The sequence below is a fragment of the Tripterygium wilfordii genome, chromosome 5, assembly GCF_013401445.1.
Source record: "Tripterygium wilfordii isolate XIE 37 chromosome 5, ASM1340144v1, whole genome shotgun sequence".
NCBI lineage: Eukaryota > Viridiplantae > Streptophyta > Magnoliopsida > Celastrales > Celastraceae > Tripterygium > Tripterygium wilfordii.
The window spans coordinates 10,413,667-10,430,781 of NC_052236.1; the positions used below are offsets into that span (position 1 = coordinate 10,413,667).

A 17,115-nucleotide genomic window follows, 5' to 3' on the forward strand; every position below is an offset into this window, starting at 1 on the left:
CAAACATGAGGAGCCCCAAACTCAGCTATTTCTAGAGCAGGGCCTTTAATGGGAGCTCGGAAGCGGCCCGGCTCAATCACGGCGGGAGAGGAGAAAATCTGGTGAGGTTTGTCCGGACTCGTTCTGCAAAACGAGCTCCGTACGAGAGTGAGACCGGCAGCAGAGCAGAATCGGAAGCCCAGAAGCTGAATCTCCAAAGTCCAAAGCGCTTCGAGTATGGGCCAAACTGAAGAAATTCATCAGACGCCAGGTTAGCCAATTCATCAAACACTTGATATGCATTTCTCTTGAGCTGATTAGAGTACCTTGTGTTGTTCTCTTTTGATCGCTGCGCTTGAAATATTGGCAAAGCAGACATGGCGCATTTGCGGAGATTAAGAAAAGTGTCTGTTCTTGGAAGGGTTTGTCAAACATAGTCGATAACCAACTTAAATCTTCAAATACTCCAATATGGCAAATGGGGCGATTCCACATTGCTCAAAACCCTAGATTCTATAGGACGAAAAAGGTTGTCGAAACCGAGAATTTTGAGAAATCTGATGCATGTTCGACGGAGAAGATCCCCGTAGCTGCATTGTACTAGAAGCCTATGAGCAAAAATTCTCCATTTTTTGTTCATGGATGCGGAGAATATGAGCAAAAATTCACAATTTTTTTTTTTTGCATAAACACATGTAAAAAGGGTTGGAATGTCATGGGCCTAACTATGCATTAGAAAACCGGTTTACGGTTTACTAGTGATAGGTTTGTCCAATCCTATATAGTGCGCAACCTCCCCCACTTAACCGATGTGGAATGTATGACAGAGCCCACCCCTTCAAGACCAACGCCTAGCTTCACTCTGCCGTTGTTGGCCCCTCAACAGGGCACCAACCCGACAGGTAGCCATTTCCATGGCCTTTCCAGGGTTCCTGGGCCTGGCACAAAGGGCCGGCAAGCGCGCAACCTCCCCCACTTAATCGATGTGGGATGTATGACAGAGCCCACCCCTTCAAGACTAATGCCCACGTTGGTCGAGCACCATGGTAGCTTCACTCTGCCGCTGTTGGCCCCTCAACAGGGCACCAACCCGACAGATAGCCCTCTCCATGGCCTTTCCAGGGTCCCTGGGCATGGCCCAAAGGGCCGGCAAGCGGGATTTGGTTTCGATACCAATTGTCATGGGCCTAACTATGCACTAGAAAACCGGCTTACTAGTGATAGGTTTGTCCAATCTTATATAGTGCGCAACCTCCCCCACTTAGTCTTCACTCTGCCGCTGTTGGCCCCTCAACAAGGCACCAACCCGACAGGTAGCCCTCTCCATGGCCTTTCCAGGGTCTCTGGGCATGGCCCAAAGGGCCGGCAAGCGGGATTTGATTTCGATACCAATTGTCATGGGCCTAACTATGCACTAGAAAACCGGCTTACTAGTGATAGGTTTGTCCAATCTTATATAGTGCGTAACCTCCCCCACTTAGTCGATGTGAGATGTATGACATGGAATCAAGCCAGATGTTGAGCAGGCGTTTACCGGACACTTGCATTACCATCCCATTGATGAATTTTGAGGCTTTCTTTGAAAGCTTAGGTTTGACACCATCTGCGTATCTTCCACTCCTTCTCCGTGATTGGATTTTTTGGCTGACGCTGATTATTTGCTAGAGAATTATCGTATTTTGCGTGAATATGAAATCGATGTAAGAAAAATAGGAAAGATTACAGAGAAGCTAAGGAAGTTTTTCATCATGAAAGTGGTGATTTAGTTACGAAGCTCCGAGCTTACGAAGACTGGGGCTTAGCAATTCATTCGGTCGCTAGATTTATTATTTCTAGTCCAAATCTTTTGGTCGGGGATGTAAGTACAGACTTTGTTGATGACTTGATGTGTTGAAGATATTGCAGAGAGGGGGAATTCAACTCACATGGATCGAGGAGCTTTTGTCAGTGCATGATTCTTATGACTGGAGCCGGATGCTTGGGCTTATATGCTTATTTTGCAAGAAAGTGTAAGCGGTAGCTTTGCTCTGGATTCAAACCTATTGGAGGATGTGGTCTAGGAAAGTCCGTCATCCCTCTGTAGTGTAAACATGGTGAAACAAAATATTGAAGCTTGCAGAACAACCTGTTGATGGGCAAGAGAAAGTACATGAACAAAAAAGTTTTCAACTTGGTTATATTAGCCTTTGTTTTTTATTAGGTTGAGGATGTTTACCTGCCCATTAAATTGGCATTCCTTTTAGATGATTTTGCAATTTATGTTATTTTCGATCTGATCACTGGCATTGCATTAGTTTCTTCCTATTTCTCTTAGCCATTCAGGCTTTTCAGTTCAAACTTTTGCTAGATGCCTTCTTATTTTGTTTTAGCATGGGCTCTGAGATTATCTTTTGTCCTTGCAGCAATCTTTGGTGGGCATTTGAAGTTTTCTTTGTAGGGATTTTTATGGGCAGAGGTAGAGGTAAAGGAAAGAAGCAAGCTATTATTGCTTCTAGTGAAGATACTGGAAGTGGTGAAGAAGAAAAGATTCCAGTGTACAGGAGAAAAGGAGGGCCGCAAAAAACCATTGAAGATAGAGCTGAGAAGATGGTGAAGATGCGAAAGATTCTATCGCTGCCAAAGATATGAAAAACCAGGCTGCCATCACAAATGGTAGGAAGAGAAAGAGGTCAGCACGTGTTAAAGAAAATCTAGATACCATTAAAGAGGAAACAGCCTTGGGAACAAAGTTGAGTACTGATGACTAAACAAAGACTGTTGGATTCAGGCAAAATGGGAGAAAGCGAAAAAACAAGCCTCGGAGGGCTGCTGAAGTCGGTTTCGAGTGTAAGTAAGGTTTTGTTTGCCTGTTTGTGATGGGTTTTGACGGCGAGCATGTGGTTTAGTGGTAGATTTAAAGGGGGTGCAGGTTCAATTCCTGGAAACAATCTCTTCGCATGTTATGTGGGGCAAGGTATGTTGATGCCTGTCTCTGACCTCGCCCACTACGGGAGTCTTGTGCATGTGAATTGTTTATTTTTTCTTTTATTTTTTTTAAACCTTGAACACCACATTAGTTTGGATTATTGCTTGTTAGCTTAGGTATGGCTCCACTCTCTAATATTTTTTGATTCTCATTCTTATGAGCTCTATAATTTTGAGTTGCGTGCTGTGAAAACAGATTATAGTCCTTACTCCCCTTTGAAGCCATCACCCTTTTGAACTTATTCCTTTGTTTTTTTGGTAATGCAATTTGTTATGAGTACAACTAGCATAGTGATGGTTTATATATTCCTTCTTTTTTGTTTATATATTCCTAGAGATTACAAGTTTAATTCTTGGAAACAGTCTCTCCACATATCATGTGGGGGTAAAGTCTGCATACATACTGTCTGTCCTTGATCATGCCCACCATGGGAGCCTTTTGCATTGTAGTTTACGGTTGAATCTTTGTTGTACCAGTTGAACCTCGAAAATCTCGAACCTTTCAGCCTATATGGTTTGATGCACGGTTCGGTTATGAAAACTATGAGTTTACCGCTGTTACTACAACAAAAATGTTCATTCTTTCGATATATTCATACCCTGTCTCACTGTTGCCTTTTCTTTTTTTCCTTTTCTTTTTCTTGAATACATACATGTAGTTCATACATCATGTATGAACTACATTTGACAAAGGAGCCGAGCTCGGGCCTAATGGAAAGCTCATTTGATATTTAGGGCCAAGCCCGAGCTTGAAGAAGGCCGGACCGTAGGCTCTCGGGCCTGTATATATATACACATATGTATATCTATATATTAGCCCAAATAGATTTCCCATTGTTTAAGCCCATCCAAGAAGCCCTAATTCCCTAAATCCATAATCTTTACACTAACCATACCATGGGCTCTGGCCTTGTAAGGCCAATTGCTCCTAATCTCCTATACGAAAAAAATTCTAGCAGACAAAACGAGAGTTGAGAGAGCAAATCGAAGTTCGCAATCGCCATGTATATTGAATGAGAGCAAAGGAACCTCTCTCGTCTTCTCTGATCTGTTTTCTTCGACTGCACACCAATCGCTTGAGCTCTCATTTCTCGGCCTTTTATCAGGTATTTTTTCTTCCGATCTTAAACCCCTTTTTTAATTTTGGTACTTTTGTGTTGAACAAAAATACCTAGAATCCACAAAGACGAAAAAAAGAGGTTACAGTGGCAAATGCCTCCGACAGAGAAGGATCGGATCCGATTATAGTGGCAAATGCCTCCGACGTAAGCCACTTTGGTTACTTTCAGAGGTCGAGCGACAAGAAGTTTTGTGTCTCTGTTGTGGATGGGTGTTTGATTTACGGATCTGTTTAGGATTTGTCGGTTCTTTTGTATTTGGGGTTGGGAGTTCCATTTTTAATGTTTTGTTGTTGCTTCGTGTTTAGGATTTGCATTGCTGTCTTTGTGGATTTTTATAGCTTTTTGTCTATGTACCGGTACCTTTATCACTGCCTGGTGGAAAATGCTAGTAGTTTTGAATTCTATGTTTTTTATTCATGTAGTTTTGAATTCGTGGGTGCTGTTTCTTGGAAGAATTGTGATATTTACTATTGGGTATTAACTCACTCAACCTTTCATATTTTGTTTGGCTACTGTGCCATTTTATCAACCTTTCATATTGGGTATTAAATCAAGATTATCTACAGTCTACTAGCACTATTAAATAATCTAGTGGTGGTGGTACATCAACTCAGTACATGAGTTGGTAAAACAATGTAACTAAATGTTGTGTTTGCCTAGTCTAAAAGCTAACTAGTTTTGTTTTGCTTTGTCTTATTGGTTTCAAAAGGTCCAGCTGTTTTGTTTTGACATTTTTAGCAAATAATTTGGCTCTTACCGACGCTAATCAAAAGTGAACACAACATTTTTATGGGTAAAAGTAGATTGCTGGACAGGTTGAGAGTTTGAACTAGGGAGAGTAAACAAAGCCATTTTTATGGCTAGAGCTGCGAGGCTGCAAAAGACTACAACACTCTGTAATCTAGGAGTGTCCGGGTCTGTTGTAGTATTGTAGATGAACTACAACAGTAAAATCACCTATAATTTTTTTTAGGAATGTGTTTTTGCTATTTTTTGATACTACAACAGTAAAATCACCTATAATTCAAGCTAGCTAGCTAACAATATGTTTTTGCTATTTTTGAAACTCTTCTATTTCAGGATGGAAGTTGATGGTGTGATTACCCCAGAAGAACAGCTCGTGGGTGTGACTATGGATTTGGAGCAAGAGCAAGAACAACAAGAGCATGAGGAAGACGAAGTGGAAAATGAAGATGAGGAGGGAGTTGAAGAGGGAGATGGGGGAGGAGATAACGAAAATGAAGAAAGTTTAGAGATTGATAAGAAAAGAAAGAGAAGGAGATCCGCGGTTTGGGATGAGTTCGATGAAGTAAAAGGAACAAACAAAATGCAATGCAAACATTGCAAGGCACAACTTCAAATTAGTGGTGGCACGACATCTCATTTCAGGAGACACTTAAAGGGATGTGCAAGAAGGATGACAAATCAAAAGTCTCAAAAGATATCGGGTTTCCGCTCGGGTAAAATCACTAGTGAGACATCTCCTCATTCTACTTTTATATATGATTATAAGAAGGTCAGAGATAGTATTGCACATTTTATTCTCATGCATGAGCATCCATTCTCTATAGTAGAGCAAGAGGGATTTAATCTTATCATGAAGAATAGTTCTCATGAGTATATACCATATACTCGTATCACTGCGCAAAGTGATTGCATGGAAGAGTATGATAAAGAAAAAAAGAAGTTGAAGTCATTACTAAAAAATGTTAGTAAAATTAGTTTGACAACTGACATGTGGAGGTCTTGTCAACAAATAGAATACATGGTTGTTACTGGGCACTTTATTGATGCTAATTGGAAATTGCAGAAAAGAGTACTTAACTTTGTGAATATACCACCTCCACGAGGTGGTGTTGATATTGCTGATGCTCTCTTCAAATGCATGACTGAGTGGGGAATTGAAAATAAAGTTTATTCTTTGTCTGTTGATAATGCTTCTTATAATGATGTGGCAATTAGAACTTTGAAGAACACATTTCTTAGAAATAAGAAATTGATACTTGATGGACAGTTGTTTCATGTTCGTTGCTGTGCACACATTCTGAATCTTTTAGTTCAAGATGGAATTGCTGCCATTGATGATGTGATTTACAATGTGAGGGAGAGTGTCAAATTTTTGAAAAATTCTGAAGCACGATTTTTGAAGTTCACTGAAATAGTTAAGCAATTGCAACTACCTGCTAGGAAGCTGATTTTGGATGTTCCAACACGTTGGAACTCTACTTTTGAGATGTTGTCACTTGCTTTAAAGTTTAAGAATGCATTTTTTATTTTTAAAGAGAGGGAACCTCTTTATCATAATTTACCAACAGAGGAAGAATGGGAGAGAGTAGAGAATGTATGTCAAATCTTATCTGTGTTCAACACAATCACTAATCTCATATCGGGAAGTGACTACCCAACTTCCAATTTATTTCTTTCTGAGATGTATCGAGTGAAAGAAATTTTACAAAAGAGAGCAATGGATAACAACATATACATCAAAGCTATGGTTGGGAAAATGAATGCGAAGTTTGAGAAGTATTGGGGTGAGTGCAATTTATTGATTTCGATTGCTGCTGTCTTAGATCCACGGTGTAAAATAAAGTTGATTGAATTTTGTTTTCCATTGATTTATGAAAAGTCTGAAGTGATATACAATATTGAGAAGGTCCGTGGAGCTTTATATGAAATGTATGAGCAGTATGCAGCTAATTTTGCCTCAACCAACGAGGAAGGTAGTAGTCAGAGATCATCTAAATCCCAGGGAGATGATGTTGGTTCTAGCTCTACAGTTGATATTAATTCTGGATGGTCTAAATTTGATGAGTTTGTAGACATGACTGAAAATGCTCCCCCTACAAAATCTGATTTGGATGTTTACCTAGGAGAAGTTGTTTATAGATGTTCTCAAGAAGAAAGAGGAAAATGGAATGCTTTAGGTTGGTGGAGGGTAAATAGCCTAAAGTATCGTATTTTGTCAAAAATGGCTTCAGATGTTCTAGCTATTCCCATCACAACAGTAGCTTCAGAGGCTACATTCAGTGCAGGTAGTAGAGTTATCGACACATATCGGGCTAATTTAGCACCAAAAACTGTTGAAGGTTTGATGTGTGGAGGTGATTGGATACGAAATCTTCATGGGTTAAAGAAGAAATCACGCAAGGTGATTATTTCATTTCATATCACTTAACTTCCTATAATATTAAGTTTTAAAACCTCACATTTTAGATTGATGATTGTTTTTTTCTTTTTTTTATTTGTTTGCAGAAAGAAGAAAAGGATGAAGAGTTTGTTCTCAATGTTCCATAAAAGTTAGGTGAGTGTAATACTATTAGATTATGCTCAATATTTACAAATTTTGATTCAGATATAGAAGCATATTGTCATGCATTGAAAGTTAGTTTCTAAACACAAGTATATCTATGTCTTAATTTCTAAACATGGAGATTCAAGCCTGCATAGGTTGTTGATATGGACCAGGTTAATTTCATTCTCGAGTATAGGAAAACAACAAAACGATGAGAAAACAACAAAACGATGAGTGTAATATGTTTAGTGAATAATTTGGCAGGAACATGTTAGATGATTTAGGGGAATTATTATAATCTTCATTAGTGTGGGACCCACTTTATGATCAATGTTCTTTGTTAGTTTCTTATTTACCCAAATACTATTGATTTCCCCCTTTTCTTGCCTTCGACTATCTGATCTCAAGTCATCAATTCAATATGATAGTGTTTGCAAACTAGGGTTGATTGATATGGACCATGTTACCAAATTCACTTGGTTAATTGATACTTTGCTACTTGCTAGGTTGGAGTTTCGGAAGTTATAGAGTTCATTTCAAAACATGGAGATTCAAGCTGCTTACAATCAAGAAGGATTGTTGGAGTTTAATTACAGATTTTGTTATTGTTTATGAAGTATTTGACTCGTATATTATTTTGGAGTTTACTTACGGATTTTATGTAGTGTTGGCTGCTATTGTAGTAATTTTACTTGTATTAATGTTGGATTTTATTTGAGGAATTTTTACAGGTTTTTTTATATTTATGATCAAGCCTACAAACGGGTCGGGCTCAACGGGCCGAGCCTAGGGCCGAGCTCTTTTCTAACGGGCCGAGCTCGAGCTCGAGTTTTTGAAGCCCTTTAAGGCTCGGGCCGAGCTCGGGCCTTATATAATGGGAACGGGCCGAGCCTAGGGCCTGTCAAAGCCCGGCCCGGCCCGGCCCATTTTCATCCCTATGCAGAAACGAGCAGTTTATCATAAGTAAGAAATCCAGCCAGTGTGAACATTTGTATGACATTTGCATCTGCACTTAATATGATTCTGTTCATAAAGAAAGCAGGAATCAAGCTTCCCACTTCACGCTCTGCTGTTCCAGACTTCCAGAGAGAAAACGGGGTGTGCAAAACACATGCACTAAAAATGCGCAGCGCAGTGATCTGACCCGTGTAATGGTGTAAGTGAACAACTTGTCGGGAAGAACAAGTAGAATTACAATTGTGTTGGGTCCTGAGGAACTGTTTACAATGATCCATAGTCGAGCCGTTTAACTCGGTAAAACAGAAGGATGATCATACCCTGCATCTTCTTCTGCATGTCCTGCATTTGCTCATATAATTGATTAATTTCTGTTTATGATCTTACACAGTGATAGGCTCATACAATTTTATTTTATTTTGATTTTTTTTTTTCCATTCTGTTCTTATGTCCAACTCCCAAGTACTATCAGATAAGCGTTGGAAACAATTAATCGAATTTTTATGAATTATTTGAATCTGGAAAATCATCATTGATAGTTGTTGGATGGTATTCTATGCTCAGCTGCTCGGTCACATTGCTTTTTTTGGGTTTTTGACGTAAAAATAACTTATCAATCGGTTGATTATTGATGGTTTGATTGATCTTCTAAGGGTTTCGATTGATCCTCACTATCATATCTTTGAAAATAATCGACCAATCAATCGGTGTGATCGGTCCGAACGGTTAATTTGAACAGCCCTAAGATTTACCCGTCAATGAAATCTTCCGACCTAATTAGGTTCCTCTCTCCAATAGCAAATCAAGTACAAAACCACTAGGTAATAGTATAGCTGATTATTTCTCCATGCTTAAAATACATAAAAAAGCTCATGTAAGATCGAGAGTTCGATACCGTATTGATGTGATGATTATTTTCGAGTGGTTTGTATTGAGTATCAATCCAATTAACCTATTATCCGGGTTTGCGCATAGTTAGTCCGCCCCGATTTGAACTTTGTGAACTCCTCAAAGTGCACATAAACTATTCTCCGTTGTTAAAAAAAAAAAATTCAGAATGTCAACACTGTAGCCTATGGACACCATCTCGTGTTGCGCTATTATTATACTTGTAATCTTCCCACTGTTAGAGTAACCACAATGAGTTATTTTTAATGGTCCAACAAAAATTAATACTGGTTCACACCTCTATTACATAAAAAGTCAAGTCAAACATATATTTTAATACATCAAATCAGCAAAACACATCTCTCAATATTGCCGCATCAATAAAACACAAATTCATATACATTATTCATTTCCACCCAACATGGACATGGACACCAACAATATTTCATGTTTCCATCATGTTGTCCACAACAAAACTATATCAAAATACAAAATCTCAATATAATCACATTAACAAAATAGATATTCCAATACAAGCACGTCTTCCAATATAACTACATCAATAAAACATAAAATCTCATATATTTTTGTTGTCAAGCAAAAAACAACCATTGCATTTGTCCTTGGCCCAAATTCAGTATGATTGTTTAGTCCTTCAATTATCCTCCAAATGGAAAGGCTAAAGAGACTGATAATGATAAGAGACAGTCAATTGTTTACTTTTTTTTTTCCCAACTCCAAATGGAAATGCAAAAGAGACTGATAATGATGAGAAACAGTCCAGTCAATTGTTTACTTTTTTTCCCATTTATGCTATGTTTCCCTTGACAGTGTGTAAAGATATTTGACTGCCTATTTCCTTTCTCTAATTTGCACTGTTAAGGGAAATGATTACTGGATAGGGAATTTGGATTAAGTTATTACTTTAATCTCTTTATTTATACATCACGTAGATTAGACATAGTGCTGTCACAAGAACCAAAGATTATCAATCACTTTTTATTTTATCTGGAGAGAAGTTTTGGAATGCCTAATGAATTTTAGTGAAATGATCGATTGACCCCTTATATTTCATTTAAGATCATTTTAACCCCTCAATTTTTAAGACTGTAGTCCGTTAATCCATGTACAAAATTTTCGTCTATTTTAATTGACGTGGCAGTTTGTTTTTTTCTTACATGACATCAAAATTAATTTATTCAAAAATATTGTGCAATTTGATACGTTATAACAATTTACATGGATTTGAATTATCGAGTTTTGTAATTATATGAGATAAATTGATCCCAAAAATATTATAGGGTTTGTTTGATAGACAATTTTGATAGTAACATATATTGTAAATAATATATGTTGGTAGAAAATGGTAACATATATGGTTCTTGAAATACTAATAAATGTTTGGTGCTATTTTTACTGGTAACATATATAATGTTAAAATAGTTGTGTAAATTACGTATAGTGGTATTATGTATTTAAGTTGTAATAAATTAAACTAAATAGAAAATAATTTATAATAATAATAAAAATTTAAAATAATTTAATAAAATAGAAATATAAGTTAGATATTTCTTTATTAGGTCTTTTATACAAAAACTAAAACTAACACCTACGTTGCCGTCACTTTCGCAGTCACTACAAATGCGTGAGCTGGAAATCTCAAACAGACAAATCGATTTCAGATCATTCATTCTCAAATGTGACTTCAATTACAGATCAGTCATCCTCGAAGCCAAATCGATTTGCACGCCGATCGACCATCGTAGATGCTGTGACGAAGCACTCGATGTTGTGACAAAGGAGAACCCAGTGTTTTGCGATAACGAGAGATGTCGATAGATCTGATTGAGAGAAGAAAAGGAAGGGAGAAGTCAAGAGAAGGTCCGGCCAGACGCCGATGAGGAGAAGTTCTGGTCAGAAGACAACTCATCTTAAGGGAATCAGAGGAAGAGAGAGGTGAAAAGAGAGGGTATTAAAGTCAATGCAGTATAAAATCACGGGCATAACAGGAAAATGGTAGCAAAATTGTCTTAGAATCGTTCAACTTTGGACAATTTCAAAAATGTCATAATATGGTCATAAAAGTGTATCAGAATTCGTGTTTGAAAATTGCTGTTTGGTGCAGCTAAACAATATATGCTATTTTAACCATATATTGTGGTCCAAAATGGTTAACCAAATGGGCTGATAATGTATCACATGTCATGTAATTAATTGAAAAATATGCCACATAAGTTAAAATAGACGAAAAGACTAACGGACTACGGTCTTAGAAGTTGAGATGTTAAATTGATCCTAACTGAAATTTAAGGGGTAAATTGATACATTTATGAAAATTCAGGGGTCATTTCAAAATTTATTCCTTTTATCTGCCCAGCTACGCCAAACGAGAGAAGAAAAACAGTCTTCCATTTTCTCAACATCTGTGGAGAAGATTGGAGATCTCTTCGACAACGAATTAACCAAATCAGGACGAAAATGCACGGATGAGCAGTACTGGTACTTTCAAGATTCTGTTTTTCGAGTTCTATGCAAGAGGGGTCTTTCGGACTTTTTAGTTCAATAAGCAATGATGCTCCCATACGTCAAACCTGTACCGAATCCTTCCGATACGGAGAGACCCATTTCCCTCCCAAAACTTTTTTTTTTCTCTGTTTAACGAGCTTCCAAGTGAAAGTGCTCCATTAACGAGGCAGTTAATGTAAAACTTCTCTCTCCTCTGAACCTTTTGGCCCTTTTCTCAATTTTTTCTTGATCGATGGACAGAAGAGAGAGTAGCAGAAGCGTGGGTTTTAATCAGTCAGTGTGTATACACAGTAACTGCTCGCTGGCATGGGCCATGGGTTGGTGTCAGATTTCAGCTTTTTCACTGCTTTCTATCAATCGCTGTTTCGCTCTCTCTACCTACACTAAAAACCCATTTTCTCTCTCTCTCCTCTAGGCTCTAATAGTAGTAACAGTCGCATTCAGAGTAAAGTTGTACGATGACCCACAACATCCTCATGAAGGGGCTCTAGATATCACGCATGGAAATGGGTTCGGGCTATATGACCGAGTCTGGAGGGTCATCCACTTCCTCGCCCCCAAACTCATCTACTGAGTCGCTGAACGGCTTGAAATTTGGTAAGAAAATCTATTTTGAGGATGCGGGTGCCGGGGCTCCGTCCAAGGCTGGAACTGGGTCGTCCTCGGGGTCGGGTAATACGGCCCGGAAAGGCAGGGGTGGTGGTGCAGTGCAAGGTGGGCAGCCACCCAGATGCCAGGTTGAGGGCTGTATGGTCGATCTCAGTGATGCTAAGGCTTACTATTCAAGGCATAAAGTCTGCGGAATGCACTCCAAATCTCCCAAGGTTATTGTTGCTGGACTTGAGCAGAGGTTCTGTCAGCAGTGTAGCCGGTAGCTCTTTGTCCCTGTTTTAGTTCTAATTTTTCTAATTTTTCCTTAAGATTTTTTATTTGCAACACTTAATTACTTCAAGGTCTTACCTTTCATCTAATTTCTTTGTTTGTAGCATTTGCGTTATAATCTTGTATCAATAATGCTTCCGGTTTGGTTTTAACTCTGGTGGCCTTTTATCTCATATTTTCTTGTGGTTGTATTTTGCCTTATATTTTCCTGGGGTTGTAGCATTTGTATCAATGCATTTTTGTCGATTTTGATTAGATGTGGTTGTGAATTTATGTAATTATGTTGCATTAGAAAAGGTGGTGATGAATTTTTCTTTATAAGCGAGCTGGTCGGTTTTTTTATGACTAACTTGGGCGTTCAGTGCTATTTTGGTGATTGTATGTTTCTATATGGTGGTTGGTTTTTCTTGGATTTGTTCAATAATTTGCCATTATTTGGGTAAGTTGTGTAGTTTGTGTGTCCAATAAATTGAGTGGGTTTAGTTCAGAAACTTGTACTTGGTATTGTTTTATGTTTGGATGCATTCTTACGGGTTTGATTCTCGTGGACAAGGTGTCTTTCATTATTGAGGTTGGAATATATTGATAGGTTTATGATGTGATGCTTCAAAACTTACTTCTTGTCTTCTATGGAGAAATATACATGTGCACCTTTTTTTTTTCTTGGTTATTTTCTTTTAAGGATTAATTGTCTCGGGATTTCTAGTTGCAGCTGATGAATTAGAACACCATAAATGAGCGATTGGGTTAAATATTAACTTTCCTGGTCTGATCACCGCCAACTCCGTGGACCATTGTATTAATTTTAGAACATTCATTCTTCTTGTAAGTTAGAGCGTGCATTCCATAGCTCAATAACTAGTCCATCAGGGTGACTGCTGCTGGGTTGGTCACATTTTGAAGTTGTTTATGCTGATAACTGTCATGGTTGATTGCTTTTAAACGATATGATTTGAAAACCTTGCACGATCTGCAAAAAAAATTTGTCGGTCTTACTTGGGGCTAAAATGTCCAGTTGGGGCCAGACCTGTGACCTAATGGTAAAATTATTTCCCCGTGAGCTAAAGGTCATGAAGCTCTTAACTAGAAGCTCTGAGATTGTGTTGTTTGTGCACTTGTAATTTTATAGCTGTGTCAATAACTCAGTATAATAAAACATTGTTTACTGAGTTTAAGATAGAGGGTGTGATCATAAGCCTTCGTCACTTCTTTTTTCAAAAATAATCTAATTGTATAATTTATTCTTCTGTTTATTCTCTTAATTTTAGTAGTAGTTGGAGCTCAAAAATATGCTCTTGGAGGAGATATTAATCTTATCCCTTGTTTATATTCATTTAGTTCATTGGGCTTGTTTGATTTTCATTTGTAACTTGCGCAGCTGTTTTTCTTGTTCGATAAATCAGTTTAGGTCTGAGATTACTCTTTCAAGGTTAGCATCCATTGTTGTAAGTACTGAATGATTGAATGATATATGCATACTTCATCATGTTTGATGTTGTGTAGTGATTTATTATTTGTTTGGGATTTACTTGAAGTTATATTTGTTCGGAGTTTGATGGATTTGTTAAGCAAGGCTTTTTGGGATCTGTCATTTTTGATGTGGTAGCTCTGTACTAAAATTGTTTTCAGTAGTGGCGCAATTTTTTTCAATTCTGAAATGTGATCTGTTAGCACCCGAGAAACTCTGGTGTTATTTTAGTTGAAAAGTTACATTCATGATGTTTTCTTCTGTCAAAATTAGTAGCTTGTTTATCAAATGTGCAGATTTCATCTACTCCCAGAATTTGACCAAGGAAAACGAAGTTGCCGCAGGCGCCTAGCTGGACATAATGAACGTCGAAGAAAGCCTCCACCTGGATCGTTATTGGCATCTCGTTATGGACGATTTTCTTCCTCCATCTTTGGTAGGTCACCATTCTTAATAATTCATTTAGTGTCCTGGTTTATGCCCTGTCTACAATCAGATATAATTCCTTTTGCTTGTATTTCTAATGTAATGTTCTATTGCCAGAGAGCGGCAGCAGAGGTGGAAGCTTTCTCGTCGACTTTAGTGCATACCCAAGGCTTTCAGGTCGGGATGCATGGCCGACCTTGAGATCTTCTGAGCCTGTGCCTGGCAATCAAAGGACTGTCTCAGGAAGGTCTACTCCACATGCATGGCAGAACAACTCTCAGGATCCTCCATCTGACCTTCTCGTTCAAAGTTCTTTAGTTGAAACTGGTTTTTCCAGCCCTGGAATCTCCAGTGGTGGACGATTTAACGGAGTTACTGATGCAAGCTGTGCTCTCTCTCTTCTGTCAAATCAACAATGGGGCTCTAGGAACAGAGCTCCAGATATCAGCGTGAACGACTTGGTGAATGCTGAAGGTGCACCCTTTACTCAATCAACATCTGTTGTTGCAGCAAACGACTCCTTCCCGAACATCTCATGGGGTTTCAAGGTCAATGAAGGTAGCAGCTCGCACGATATGTGCTCTGATCTGGGGTTGGGTCAAATTTCACAGGGTCTCAACAGCCAGTTTCCCGTTGATCCGGAGTTGTCTCAACATGGTAGGAGACACTACTCTGATCTTGAGGATTCAAGGGCTTACGACAACTCCGCTCCGCACATGCACTGGTCACTCTAGGATCTAGGTGCCTCCTTTTGTTATCACTAGCACCTTAGTTTAAATAAACAAGCTCGGAATGGAATATTCAGGCAAAACTTGTGCCTTTGTTGGGCTTTACCCAAACAAAGCTGTTGTTTTTGTGTTTCCTACTTTAAAAAGAAACTTATGAGCAAGGGTTGGCCTTGGCTTGTGATGTTTGACTAGCTTAGCCAATGTTGTTATCTACTGTTTGCGATGAACGTAAGATTGTTTAAGTATGCTTACAGTTCTGCTCATAGTTATAGGCTTATAGCCTAATGGCCATGTCTATACTGGTTTTGAAAATGGGATTTCTATGTATTGTCCTGCACGGAAGTAGAAACTGGGGTGTAGGGCTGTTAGAAAATTACCCAAAATGAATCGATTGGTCGGTTAATTTCAAAAGATTAGTGATAACTGACTGAATAATAGAAACTTCAAAAGATTAGTGATTACTGACTGAATAATAGAAAAAGTTATCCATAATCTATTGACCGTTTAAATTCTTGTAGAAAAAATTGAAAAACAACCCTACTAATGCCCATGTCTCCCATGTAATATTCGTCTTCTTTTTCTGCTTCATTGGTACTTGGCTCTTGATTCGGCCATCATGAGGGCTCGGTGGGAGTAATCGGCACAGAAGGTGCGCTTATGGGTATTAGTGATACGGGTGACAAAACTCTGTCTAGTCTAAATGATCAAATTTGTCCGATCCGGATTAAACCGAGTTTGGACATGAGATACATATCTGAAATTTGGATCCAAACACAAAATTTTTGTTCAATTTAAAAACTGGGTCCAAGTCTAAACACAAAAATCGTGTTCGATTTACTTGTCAGGACTTAACCCAGATTATGTTATTGTCTAGTTTACTTGTCCGGATTTAAATTGATCCGGGTTTGGTCAATTAAATACATTCAAAATGAAATCCGGGTTAAGGTTCAGACATGTAAATATTTCGTAAACACGTGCCGTTCATAACAGCAAACAGAAGGAAAGAGCGATGGGTCCTGTTAGGATAAAAGTGGGATACTCATGTTTCAATGGGCTTCGCTGCCTTTGCGGTTCAGCCCAAAGAGCCCATAACCTTCATCACCAGAACTAGAAGCGAAAAAACCCTAGAAAAGAAGGGAACGAGAGATGGGCCCAGTAAAGTATCATGTTTATCGGGCTTCGCTGTCTTTGAGCCCATAAGCCACAAACCCTAGAAAAAGAAGGGAACTAGATACGGGCCCAGTTAGCTTACAGGGTGGGACTCATATGAACCGGGCTCTGTAGGTCTTAGCGTTCAGCCCAAGTAGCACACAAAACGATTATAACGGTTTTTGCTGACGTGATCATTAAGAATCAGAAAGCTCTCCTCATATACAGCACGGTCTCTGTGAATTCGCTTACTCTCCGTCTCTTTGAAAACTGTCGAATACAGAGCAGCTACTGCAAAGGTATCCCAGAAACCGTTTTTGAGTCTTTCTTGTTCATAGCATTGAATCTTTTCCCTCACTTTCTGGCATTTTCTCGGTCTTCTTAGACTATGCTGTACGACCTACAGTTCTTACCATTTCAATCGAAATGATTTCTTGGAAGATTTTTAGTTCATTTTCCGCTAAAATATTTGCAGGTGCTAACATTTTTTCTGTCTCTGAATTTATGAGTCTTGTGATATCTTCTTTTGCTTAGAAACTTTTCCTTTGATTAATTGCCAAGATTAATGTCGAGAGATTTCGGTGGCAAAAATTTTAAGGTCCTCAATGTGTCTTTTTGTTCCTCCATTTTCTAGCCAACCAAACATTCTTTTCTACATGCGCTCCTCTGGAGACTCTCACCTTGCGATTTTCTCTTATGTTCCAGAAAAGCAGGGAGAGAAATACTAATTCGCAA

At 38.5% G+C, this 17,115-nt stretch overlaps 2 protein-coding genes across 3 annotated transcripts; both read left to right on the plus strand.

Annotated features, from left to right (window-relative positions):
- Positions 1-3,902: 3,902 nt before the first annotated feature.
- On the plus strand, positions 3,903-8,082 carry LOC119998893 (zinc finger BED domain-containing protein RICESLEEPER 2-like). Of its 2 annotated transcripts, none has more exons than XM_038846366.1 (4): positions 3,903-4,049; positions 5,145-7,212; positions 7,317-7,365; positions 7,863-8,082. In XM_038846366.1, exons 2-3 carry the CDS (start codon positions 5,146-5,148, stop codon positions 7,356-7,358), a joined length of 2,109 nt encoding a protein of 702 aa, XP_038702294.1. In that variant the 5' UTR covers positions 3,903-4,049; position 5,145; the 3' UTR covers positions 7,359-7,365; positions 7,863-8,082. The 2 variants fall into 2 exon arrangements, with proteins under 2 accessions (XP_038702294.1, XP_038702295.1); XM_038846367.1 differs by lacking the exon at positions 7,863-8,082 and adding an exon at positions 7,785-7,801.
- A 3,548-nt stretch (positions 8,083-11,630) lies between these two features.
- On the plus strand, positions 11,631-15,410 carry LOC119998894 (squamosa promoter-binding-like protein 9). Its single transcript, XM_038846368.1, has 3 exons — positions 11,631-12,598; positions 14,374-14,513; positions 14,621-15,410. Exons 1-3 carry the CDS (start codon positions 12,228-12,230, stop codon positions 15,235-15,237), a joined length of 1,128 nt encoding a protein of 375 aa, XP_038702296.1. The 5' UTR covers positions 11,631-12,227; the 3' UTR covers positions 15,238-15,410.
- Positions 15,411-17,115: the final 1,705 nt, after the last annotated feature.